Genomic DNA, 12,929 nt, shown 5'->3' on the forward strand with positions numbered 1-12,929 from the left:
GAAGTCCCCAAATCATGATTTAAAGACTATAAGTCGCAGAGAATCCTCCAGCAAGCGATGCGGAGGAAGGCGAAAAACCTCCAGGGCCTCTGCCAATCTACCCTGGAGGAAAATTCCTTCCCGACCCCAAATATGGCGATCAGCAGAACCCCGAGCATGCGGGCAAGATTCTCCAGCCAGACCCACATTGACCATTGATACTAATTATCAGTGATTGCACGTTATTGACTTATTGACTAAAATCACGTTATCCCATCAAACCATCCCCTCCATAAATTTATCAAGCTTAATCTTAAAGCCAGAGAGGTAGCAAGCAGGACAATTGCCTGGGGCCGCACACCACAGGGGCCCCCACAAAGGTACATTGCTCAGGCTTCGGCTTCAGCCCCGGGTGGCGGAGCCAAGGGCTTCAGCCCTAGGCTGTGTGGCTTCTGCTTTCACCCCTGGGCCCCAGCGAGTCTAATTCTGGCCCTGATTGGCGGACCCCGTGAAACCTGCTTGCAGCCCCCTAGAGGGCCCCGGACCTCTGGTTGAGAGCCACCGCCATAGACCATGGTGTCATATTAAATAAAAATAAAAAAGAGTCTCATAATATAGATTTCCCATAAAATGAAATAAATTGATTCCCTGAAAAATACATAAATTTATTTGGAGTAATACATTTTAATTATTACAGAAATTGTGTCATTGTTGTAAAACGATATTAAGGCCAAACTAGAACACCCCAATATGCGCCTGAACTTGCAGTCTTTATTTAGGTAAAACTAAGTATTTGGTGGCATAGTGGAATGGATACATTTATATGGTTCTGAGTCTGCATCCTTACTCAAGTCTAACTTCCAAAGATCATACCTGTATCCATTTCACAATGCCATCATCTGCTATATACGCTGAACGTCCAGAATAACCGTTGGAAGGGCTTTTCAAAACTACAGTGAAACATTACTCCATACTAAATATTCTGCAACGTAGACAACATCTTGTCATCAGCAAGCAGCAGATGTTTCCTTTTGTCTGGACCTGGAATAAAGGTGCCTGTGGGGAGTGATTATTAAACTCTACACATGTTGCACTTTGATTATTATTCTAAGAGTATATTATAAGAAGATGAAAGGCTAGTCTGGGTGTTATACAGCACTAATAGCTTTGGTAAGACTTATAATTAATATAAAAACATTGGCTGCCATGTTTCTCACTGTGTGCCTGCAGCCTGATCATCATGTCACCTATCATGGATGTCTTAAAAGGCATGCTGTATTTTTAGAGGTGTTGATTTCTTGTGAATTCTGCTTATTATTGCAGACTGATGGTTTCTAGTGTCACACTTCATTAATACACCATGCTTAAAAAAACCTGCTTTTTTTTTATTTTCCGTGCAATCCACATGCTTGCCTTTTGACGTCCCTAATTACACGTCCCATGTCTTCCTCTATTGTCATTGCTAATGATAGATAATTACAGGGCGAACAAAAAGAATGGTCTACTTTTTGGTGGTCATTTTTTGAGGAATTCATTCTTTCTAATGGTATGGTTAAACTCTGCTTCCTACCTAATTCAATAACATAGTCTTCTCCTTAGGTTGACCGGTACAAAACACCTCAGCCCATTCAAATCCAATTAAGATGCCTACGAGGGGCCAAAGACAAAGTGCCCAAGGGCCGCTACACCCTCAAGGTTTCTTTGCTCAGTCGTCTAGGGGGTAGTGTACTTAAGTGGTCCGAACTGAAGGAACAACAGTGGGCTGGAATGACATTGCCTATCAGCCATGATGGAAACTTCTATGATGTGGAAATTTGTTTCGACCAAAGTGTCTATACCGTAAGCAACGCTTCTTAAATATGCTTTCTTTGCTTTGATAGGTAAAACACATCCATTCCTTCCCCTTCAGGGGTATATATTTAATACATTCCATCATCTTCATAATTTATTTAATATTTTAAGGTGCAATTTCGGAAGGTGCAATTCCCCCCCCCCCAAGTAACACTCATCACTCACTCTAAAAGTGCCAAATATATAATATACTATATCATGTAGTGCTGTCAGCTAATTTTAGATTTTACTTTTATTCTTTCTTATCTATGCAGCTTGTCAGCTATGTAATTTGATTTGGGTAAAATAGCTTTAGAATAATAAATGAATGAGTGGGTGTATATAAACACATGAATGCTCAAATCCTTCTGTGAGTTTTTAGCTTCATTGACCCCCATTTGCCAAAAAAGCAGCATTTGGATTATTTTGGAATAAGACCAAACACTTGAGGCTCTATTCTGTCTTTTGTGACTAAGGCACACATATTTTCTTTCCTAAGCATGCTGTGCATGGCAGGATTGTTGTGTGTCAGTTGCTCAGCATTGTGTCTAATGTCTAAAGCTGGCTGAATCATTGGCTGCAAATAAATTATCTGACAAACATAGGCTTCTTTACTGTTTGTGAATCGATGCTGATTTCTCCAAATGTGTTCATTGTTCCGAACTGTTCACTGAACAGTGATATCATTACTCTTATGTTTTATTTGTAATGTGGTAGTACCAGGATCCCCAGTCATGGACTAGGACCCCATTGTGCTAGGCACTGTACAAACACAGAACACAGAACAAAAAAAGTTCCTGCTCCAAGGAGCTAAAAGTCAAAGTAGTATTTATGTTCAATTTTCATGCTGTGGGTTGTTTTTGAATAGTTCACTTCAACTCCTGGCTACTTAAGGTCTGAGATTGGTCACTAAGTCTGTTTTCTGATTGGAAATAATAATTAGTAGACAACAAATAATGAATAATGGATACCTGGTGTGCATGTGAATATGGATTCTGGTATCAAGAAAATCCATGCATATGAAGAAAACCACTGTTTACCCAGACCATGAATAAAAAGGGGCACAAATATGGTCAAACAGAACAGCCATTCTAAATTGAACAAATGTTGATGGTTTTGCCCTAGCTGGCCAGCTCTGCTGAAGACTATATATTCAACATATTTGGCTGTGCACCCTTGGACAATGGATTTTAAATGTAAGTTTAGGGTTCCTCTTTTCAACTGTGCAAGGAACTGTCCAACTTGAGGAGTGCAGTATATTGCTGTTCTGCCTTAAAAAGGCAGCTTCCATCAGTGCACAGGACCTGTTAAATTAATCAGTTTATAGACCACCCCCATGCAGGCTAATAATGCTGATGCTATCCCCTCGGAGGACACTGCTTTTGAATCCTCTGTTAAAAAATAAAAAAGGCACAGATATATGAACATGGTCAGTTCTTGCCTTTGTTTAGCTGTAAAACTTGATGGCATGTGAATTGTATGGCTGCCAAGTTCTTCCTCACAAACTCACAGGGGAGAGGAGGAAGCAGAACCCTCACCAGCCTGGACCCACCTCTGGAAGAGTATGGCTCTTCTCCAGTGGCCCAGCCATCTCTCTTTGGAGACTCCTTGGCTGGTGACTCCCACCCCAAACAAAGGGAAAGAGAAGATCCTTGGAACCATAATGATATCCCCAAGAAGGACAGGAGAGGGAAGATCATCTACATTGGCCTGGTAGTCCCCTCTAAAGTAGCTACTTTGGGGGAAAATATCCCCTAGGCCATGGAGAAGACACCAGCTAGGTTCAGCCTTGAGAAGAAAGCATCAGGGGAGAGAACACAGCAGCTGCCAGAGACATTGGATAGACCCAGGGATAGGAGTGGCCAGCTGGTATTCAGTTTGGATTGATATTTGCGTGCAGGAGTCCAAATGCCTCCTGAATATCTCTGCTGATTCAGCCACACTTACCTTTCTAAATTTCTCCAAATGACTGAAGGTATGTGTGGTAACCAGGTGCTCATAAGCATAAAATCTCCAAATATTTATTCTCAAAGATGTTGTTTGGGTGGGCCAGGCAGTAGCAATTTGGGGTGCTTTGAAGTGGGTCACTTTCTCATTGAAAGAGAAGTTAGTGATACAGGAGCTCAGGATATTTCCTAGGCTTATTTATTTACAATATATACACATGCCCCGTTTAGTTTGTCTATACTTGTAGCCAGAAACCAGCTTCCTTCTTTGAGGTCTTGTTTACAAGAGAAAAATGTACTGATACGGTGAAATGACTCTGGGCCTCTCTGCCTCTTTTAGCATAGTGTCTCTTCCTTTGTTCTGCCTGACACTGGGAAACTCCTGTGCTCAGAATTACACAGCCCTGATTGTTCTCAATACTGAGCATGGGATATTTCAGGTAACTGTTAACCCTACTTTTGTCCAGCTGCTCAGCAATACAAAGGAACTCCTCAGAAAGGGTTAGCTTTAACTAGTGTCCACTGGAGCTGGTTTCTCTCTGAGTTTCCTTTCAGACAAAAGAGAGTTCTTAATACCAGCCCCTTAATAACTGTCTAAGGGTGCATTATTAGTCTGCATAGCTCCTTTGGGCAATTCTCTCTACTTTTAACTCTTTCTGTGAAACATTTGCTCTCAAGTTTTTCTGTTAGTAGTTCGTAATATGCATTCATTGCCACCTTCTCCATAATTCTCAACTCAATTCTATCCTAATTTATAGGAGTTCAACTCCCCACTGAAGTCCTGTCAGAACTGGTGGCTTGGTTTAATTATTCCCCAGTGAAGTAGCCTTCATCATTGTATAATAGACAGGAAAAGTGTTTGTATGTTACTACCCTAAAAATTGCTGCTTTTGTATTCCTTCCTAGTGGTATCTCTGCACACTTATAGTTCAAAAAATACCCTTAAGATGTACGCAGTGTAAGATGAGAGAATCAATTTCACTCTTCAAAAATAGACTCCTACCACAAAAATCTCCCCATGTAAATACTGTCAATTTCAGTATTGAATTCTTGATGGGGGAGTCCAGACAAACGGAGCTGGGTTCAGAACAAGATGATGTACCAAGTTGCTGCCCTGGGATATAGCGGGGAAATACAAGAACTTACACACGAAGAGTAGGGTTCTGTTTTCATTGCCCCTAATAATGATAGTATATAAACAAGGTGAAAAATAACACATGCATGCAGCATGCTTGGTATTGAACAAAAGCTTGGTTTTAACTAATATATTAGAGAAATTGTTCCAGAACGCTACATCCTTCCAAAAATAATAACCCTGTAATGGCGACAAAGTTGGTGTCAGCATGGGTTACCTGCTGCGTACAGAAAGTGCTGGTCATGTAAGTTAGATCTGCCTCAGGGCTAGTCTGACTTGCACACCTGACCTTTCAGAAATGTTTTTTGTTCATTAATCAATGTTCTTTGCTTGAGCTTGCCAGTTCCACTCCTTTCCCCTCATTCACTGTCCTCCTTTTCAGTTTCAGCCTACCTCCCCCAATGACCCTTGACTACACATTAGACAGTGGTTCCTAATAACTCGTTTTGAATGTTAATTTGCTTTAAGTAATGTCAGGCCATCACAGGAATCTGATTTTATTTTTTAAGTAATGTCTCAAACATGGACAAAATGTGATTATGGATCCTGATGGCTGCTTACAATACTGACTTAAGCAAACCTTTCAAATGCATGATGTGAGGGTAACTTGTCTGTAGGCCCTGATTTTTTAGGAAACCTGCAAGTGTTTCAGTTTGATCTTTTATGGGTTAATACTGGGGTTGAACAAACTGGTTTGGATGAAATAAGAGTTGTTCTGAAGTTTTACCTGAATTGTAAAGTGAACTGAACTTAGTCTGAAGTTTAAAAAAAAAGTTTAGTCAGTTAACAGTTTTTTGGCTTTGTTTTTAAAATTTTGATATGCCTTTGCACACTTCCTGGCTTCTGCCAGGACTATAAGAGAGAAGTACATGAAAAATGTATATTGCAGTCCTGACTGGACACTCATTTTCTGTAGAAGCATAACTGCTCACACACAAGTATTATCAGGTTGTACTTGACCTTCTCTACACTGGGAACAAAGCCACTGTTCTAGCTTCCCCGTGTTTATACTAGGGGTTTCCACCAGTGTAATTTCCTTGGTGCAACTAGCCTGGTGGTAGAAATCTCACTATAGACAAGGCCTAAATATTCAGGGAAATAACTTTGTGTTTAAATTTCAGTGAGAACAATGCGTTTTTGTTTCTTTGTGTACGTGTCTCAAAATTGGTGTAATGTTAGCAACTTCCAACCACATCTTCTCATTATTTTTCAAACAAATAATGACCTATGGACCCCAAACAAATATTTATAGTAGGTAAAAGTCTAATTTTACTGAGGAAAATGATTTTTATTAATTTAAATAATATTTTTCTTAAAATTGCCTTTTAACTCTGTATTTAATAGCTATTTATTTTAGCTTGCTTGCTAACCTTACAGTACAGGTCAAATCCTGCTCCCTCTGAATTCAAGGCCAAATTCTCATTGACTTCAGTGAAACCAAAAATTGGCCAGTCTCTGAAATATTTACTTCTTTGAAAAATTAAAAGACTAACTTTTCTCCTTCAATTTCTAGTAGCAGAATAAAACTACATCTAATTTTTTTCCAGTAAATACAAGGCCTGATTTTTTTTAAACAACTTCTGGTAGTTGTTAATTGTGGGTGAAAAGGACAGCATGTAGACATCTGGTTACCTAATAGTAAGCACAGAGTAGGTAGTTAATCTAAATATTAGCAGTTTCCATGTAATTAACTAAATCTTCAAAAAATGGCGCCAGGATAAGTTGTCTTTCAAATTTAGCTCACATTATAATAATTAGAACTGGTCAGATTTTTTTTTTAAGTTTTGACAAAATTGGAAAACAAATTAGCAAAAAAATCAAAAACTGAAAACTTCAACTGACAACTTTTGTCTGAAAACCAAAAATTTAGATTCTGAAATGCTGCCTCAATGTCTGATGGGAGTTGTAGTTTGTGTGCCTTATGCCCCTTTCTACTCTATTATATGGGCTCCCTGTCTGAACTACATCTCCCATGATGCATCATGGCAGTTTAGTGAGAGGGGAAATCAGCCCATAGAGGGGAATAGGATATCAGGAACCCAAACTAGAACTCCCTTGAAGCACCACGGCAACATTTATTAATCTAAAGGCTAATTTACACTATGCTACAGTGCAGCATATGGGTGTCTGAACTGCAGTGCGCGCCAAAGTTCTGCAGTCTAATTGCCCTACGTGGACGCTAATGGCACAAACTAAAAAATACCTAATTTGCATTAATATAGTGATTAGGCTAATGGAAACTAGGTACCTTTTTATTTGCACCAGCAGCATCCACATAAGGTAGTTAAATTGCAACACTTTGGTGCACTCTGTAATTCACACCCCTATAATCTGCGTTGAAGGGCAGTGTAGACATGGCTTAAATGTTTTGTTTTCAACCAACATTTTTCATTGTTGTGGATTTTGGTTTTTTGATGAAAATCAAAATTTTCTGTGGGGAACAAACACTTTCCACAAAATTTTTTGTTTAATCAGAAGCCCAGTCTTCCATTGAAAAATGTGGTTAGATGGACAGTTTTCTACCAGCCCTAATAATAACACAAATATATATAATAACACAAATATATCAGACTTCTCACAAGTAACCCCTTGGAAAGGTTAATTAATAATAATGGACGGTAGCATCCAAAGCTGTCAGTCCAGCACCTTTCGCAAGCATTGATTTTACACAGAGAGAAAAGGAAAACCATTGTATTGGTATTTGGCCCTAAGAAGTTATTTTTTAACTGCTTTGATGCTGGCATTCGATGGTGTCTCAATTCAGCAGGGGACTGTGGTGGAGTGCCTTTCCAACATTCTAGGCTTCGTACTTTCGTGAAGATGTATTAGCTCTACAAGGCAGTACTGAAGGTGTACTTCTGCCACAACTTCCCTATGTACCTGGAACATTTGATCGCCCTAAATCAGAACATATGCATATAAAGCTTGCAGTTGCTGACAGAACAATTCACAGATCTCTAGAGTTTAAAGAGTATATCAAGCAGTTAATATTTATGTATCAATGTGGAAAGGCAGCAATATTGCAACAGTAGCTGGCTACCATTTTGTTTTACTTGAGGGAAATCCAATATGAATAAAACAGCAACTTTTCAAACATGACATTTAATCCATGCATGTAAATCAAACTGGGAGATCTATTATTCATTATTAAAAGGGCACCATATTTTTACTACCCTGAAAATGAAACACAAATGCTGTGAAAAATTTAGTGCCTTTTCTTGAAGTTTCAGGACACTTATCATGCAGTCATGTAGCTGGGGCTGGCATTCATTTTAAAATATAGCTACAAAATTAATAAATTTGAAGTTTTTTGCTTGGGAAAAAAGAATGCTCAATTCATGGAAAGAGGCAAATTAATTTTTTTATTTAAAGCTTCCTAAACATATAAGATGGTGAAATACTTTGGTAATGTTCAGATTCAGATATACATAAAGAATATAGTTCATATCCTTGTTGTTATTAGTCATGCCCACAATTTTCTTTCCTGAAGTGCCTTTTGAAAACTACATATATCAGAAACTGATTAACATGACCTAAGGTATTAGTTCTTAAAATATGGTAAACCTAACACTTTCCAAGACATTATTTTCCATATGTCAGCATCTATCTAAGAATTGAGATGCTTTTAATAACTACAAAACAGAAAACTAGAGCACAAACTTTATTATTATTATTTATTTATTTATTTATTAATTATTGATCTAAACTCTGGAGCAGCTTAGAAAATTTAGCTTTAGGACACTTTATAGGATGGAACACAAGGATTTGACGCTGTGGGGGGGGGGGAAAAGATAGGAGGTAATAATGTACTGCAGCACCAGAGGATTTCAAAAAAATGAGAGCCACTTAATTTTTCCATGGATAAAATCATTCAGTGTTGGGGTGATAAGCTGCTTCATGAATTTTTTGTTTAATGAAAGTATTAACCTCATACAGACACTTGCACCTATTTAGAAACATTTTTACAATGACTTTACAAAGCAGAAACAAATATTTATTCTCACTGCTACTTTATTTTTTATATTTCAAAATCTAATTTTCAAACCCTTCTTTTCAATAAATATCCAGTGCCAATGATTTCAAAGGGGACATTTTGGCCTCATAAGATCTATGTAGCTCCCTGACATTTGGAGTGAAATTCACCAACTGGGCGCAAACATTTTACTCCATTCTAGGCCCAGCAGAACAATCTGTTAATGCCTGTTTGGTCCAAGCTTTATATAGAATGACTTTATTGGCATAGATACTGTCATCTATTCCAATCATAAATCACTGTCATGACTCTCCTAGAGCATGGAGGGGTCATTGTCTACTCACAAGTGAAGATTTTCTAACATAGTTCAGCTATGGCTGTCTCCAATATATGTTGTGAGCCTGACCGAGGGTGAGGACTTTTGAACAGTCGTTAGGTCCAGTATGTTGAGCTATGTCATAAAAGTTCATTAGAATACAATAATTCAAGCTATATTATGTTGGAGCTATGTGCTTGAGCACAGTCAAATCTTTAAATATAGAGCATAATGTTTAAGTAGCCTATGCGAGGATTTAGAGATAAACTAGACTTCAGTCTGCCTTAGGAATGGGATGAAGCCTGTAGTTAGCAGACAGATTCCAAAGTTCACGAGTGTTAAGAGATTGGGATGGGGGGTTGGTTTGGGCCCCTCTCTAGCCTACTGATGTGAAAGAAACAGCTTGTAAAGGGCATCCAAATTTGATAACCTCATGCTCTGCCAATGTTAAGGTAATTCACAGTGGTGACCCTTCATAAATATACAATGTATGCAGGAATGCTGGTTTGATGGTAACAAAATGAACTTGATTTCCTGGTCCCAGGCAGCTGAGCAGGGTCAGGTTTACAAAGGCTAACACCCTCTCATCACATGACAGGAGTCAGTATCCATTGACTCCCGTAGTTACTGGTACAGTGATATCATGAGACGCTCTTCGGAAGGTTAATGTTGGCTACTCCAATGTTACTACACCCTGCTTGTCAAAGAACAGAACTAGGGTAACCAGATAGCAAGTGTGAAAAATTGGGACAGGGGGTGGGGGGTAATAAGCGCCTATATAAGATAAAGCCATGAATATAGGGAATGTCCCTATAAAATCGGGACATCTGGTCACCCAAAACAGAATAGAATTGGCAGCAGATGTGCAGGGCCACACGCAGATGATAAAGCGCACAGTAGGCAAAAAAAAACAAAAAAACAACAATCCTGTATCTGGAAAGACAAGGGGCCAGATGGTGTGGCCACTTCACACTGCACAAGGTAGAGCCACTTGGAGAGACCCTAGCCCCATTGTCAGCATAGCAAAGAGGAATTGTGGCAAGTAGGCTCTTGTGCTGTGCTACTCCTTGGCTGTTTCAATCCCTTGGGGCCATTGCAGCCTGGCATAAGTTAAAGCAACCTTTGGTATGGTATGGCACGGCATAGAGAGACTAGTCCTTCATACAGATGAGTTTTAAACCACCTTTGCTCAGACACCCCTGACCTGCATTTCCAAGAGCAGCTCATCCCCAGTCCTGGGTCTGAGCCTAGATTGCAACACCCAAGGGAGAAGGTTGATCACACAATGTATATGTTTGCATATATTTAACACAGGGGTAGGCAACCTATGGCACGCGTGCCAAAGGCGGCACGCGAGCTGATTTTCAGTGGCACTCACAGTGCCCGGGTCTTGGCCACTGGTCCGGGGGGCTCTGCATTTTCATTTAATTTTAAATTAAGCTTCTTAAACATTTTAAAAACCTTATTTACTTTACATACAACAATAGTTTATTTATATATTATAGACTTATAGAAAGAGATCTTCTAAAAACGTTAACATGTATGACTGGCACGCGAAACCATAAATTAGAATGAATAAATGAAGACTCGGCACACCTCTTCTGAAAGGTTGCCGACCCCTGATTTAACAAATGATATCCAAAAGTGTCACAGATGAAAATGAGCTGGAATGTACTATTCCTGTGCTGCTAGTGTGCTCTGCATGGAAACATTTGGGAAACAGTGGGATTCAGGGGAAAAGGGTTTCCCTGAATCCCACTGCTCCCAACCTTTTAGGTCTCCAGCCCAGAAGGATGCATGTTACTTTTGCCTGACTTCCTTATGTGACCTTTCACTTTTACTTCTGTTTATTGCATACAGATTTCCATTTCCAGCCCTCTGGCCTTTAATTTATTTTCAAATTATATAATCATTTCCCAAGATCATTCTTTCTTCTTCCCGTGTAGCTACTTGTTGCACATAAACATGGAAGGTCTGAAAACTGCTTATAAAAGTCTCACCTCATTCTGGCAATAACTGTCTTATCTTCAAATCTCTAGCCTTATTTAGGTTCATCATGAATAAGTAGATGAGATTTAGTTAGTTATATTTGTTAATAAGATGATTTGATAGGTACTGTCTCCTTTTTGAAAAGCTTTCTATATGTACCTCTATCTATGCCAGAAGGGTTCATTCATCATAGTGTTTGTTGTCAGTAATAACTAGCTGCTAATAATTATATATGGTCTTGCAAAGTTCTTTCATTTTCAAAAGTTATTGAAATGCATTTGAGTCTTTATTCCAGCTCAGTTTGGGTTTAGTCTTTAATCTAATCAAGTGGCAGATGTTTAAAAGTCACATCTCTTTGTGTACTGTGGCTTAGGCACTGGGGTCTGCAGAAGTAATGGGCTGTGCTCAATTTTCTCTCAAGTTCAACTCATGGGGAAAAAAACAGAAAAAGAAAAGATTTATCTCTAGTCTAACCAGGCAAACCCCAAGAGCAAGTTGGAAGGGGGAAAAAAAAAAACCTACCCAAACTGAATCTGCTTATTTGAAATATTCAAATTGAATTCATTCTCTCTCTAGAGTAAATGGTTTCTTTGTTGAAATTATTGTGGCATATGGAGAAGTAAGATATATTACAATAAAACTGATATAAAACAGTTGAATTCAGAAGTAGTGACAACAGATAATTTTAGTTCACTATGATTTAATTCAATTAAATGCAATTCTGTTCATTGCGGAACAAGAGGAATCTCTCTCTCTCTCACACACACACACACACACACACACACACACACACTCACTCACTCACTCAGAGCCTTTATATGCCACCGCCTTACACCTTGCGGAGTCCATTATACTAGTGGAAAGTGAGTAGAAGACACAATACGGATATGGAAGGTTTTTACATCCCATTGACTGCCGTGGAAATTTTGTCTGCATAAAGACATAGTACAAACTGAGGACTTTAGGGTTTCAGTCATATAAATGTATATATTTGCATTTTTCATGTTATGGTTTTATTCATCAACATTAGAATCCAAAGCAATGGTGTACGCTGGTGTGCCAACTAACTAGGTGGGACATCAAATACAGCTCCCGACAGTGGCAGAATTTCAGTCCCTTTCTTCAGGGATGGGTTTATATTTCAAAACTAAGACAGACCAACACAAAGCAAAACAGGTAAACCAGTTCCAGCTGCCTGACCCCTCCCAAAACCTCTTCTTTGTAAGGCTTCTTCACCTGGCAATGCAGTAGGTATTTCCAGCCAGGTCTTCCACCTAGCCTAGGGGGGAGAATCCCTTCCAGGTCCTTTCCTGTGGCCCTGGGTCTCCTGCAGGAGAGAGCTCCTGGCAAGTCTCTTTTTGTAACTGAGCTCTTGATGGCGTTTTATCTCAGGACCAGTGAGCTACCAGCTATCACATGATCTCTCCCTCAAACCCACCACCTAACCGGTAGCTATTTAAGCATAGGTGGTGCTAAGCCCATCTTCCTAATAGGGCTACCCCACCCTGTGACAAGCGGTCAGTCTGGCACTGTGGAGATACTCAGTTACTATGGTGATGGGGGCTGCATAAGTACCTAGACAGATAGCTTTAGTAGGGAGATATAAAGAGGAGAGCCTCCGTTTTCAGAGCTCTCCTGCTGCAGCCTTGTGATTCCTTAACAGTAGTAGCTCACTTGGATGAGATCATCATGCACATGTTGCACTACTGGCAACATTTTTAGTGCCTAATCTAAAGCCCAAGGAAGCATGGGCAAAGGTTT

General features: G+C 39.4%; 1 protein-coding gene across 1 annotated transcript in view; it reads left to right on the forward strand.

The window, feature by feature from the left end:
• Positions 1-12,929, forward strand: part of LOC135873697 (uncharacterized) — a 168,476-nt gene that overhangs the window by 60,061 nt on the left and 95,486 nt on the right. The window contains exon 11 of the mRNA XM_065398337.1: positions 1,579-1,818. Within this exon, the coding sequence (XP_065254409.1) occupies positions 1,579-1,818 (240 nt within the window). The remainder of the gene's footprint in view (positions 1-1,578; positions 1,819-12,929) is intronic.

This window comes from Emys orbicularis, chromosome 2 (genome assembly GCF_028017835.1).
Source record: "Emys orbicularis isolate rEmyOrb1 chromosome 2, rEmyOrb1.hap1, whole genome shotgun sequence".
In the NCBI taxonomy this organism is placed as follows: domain Eukaryota; kingdom Metazoa; phylum Chordata; order Testudines; family Emydidae; genus Emys; species Emys orbicularis.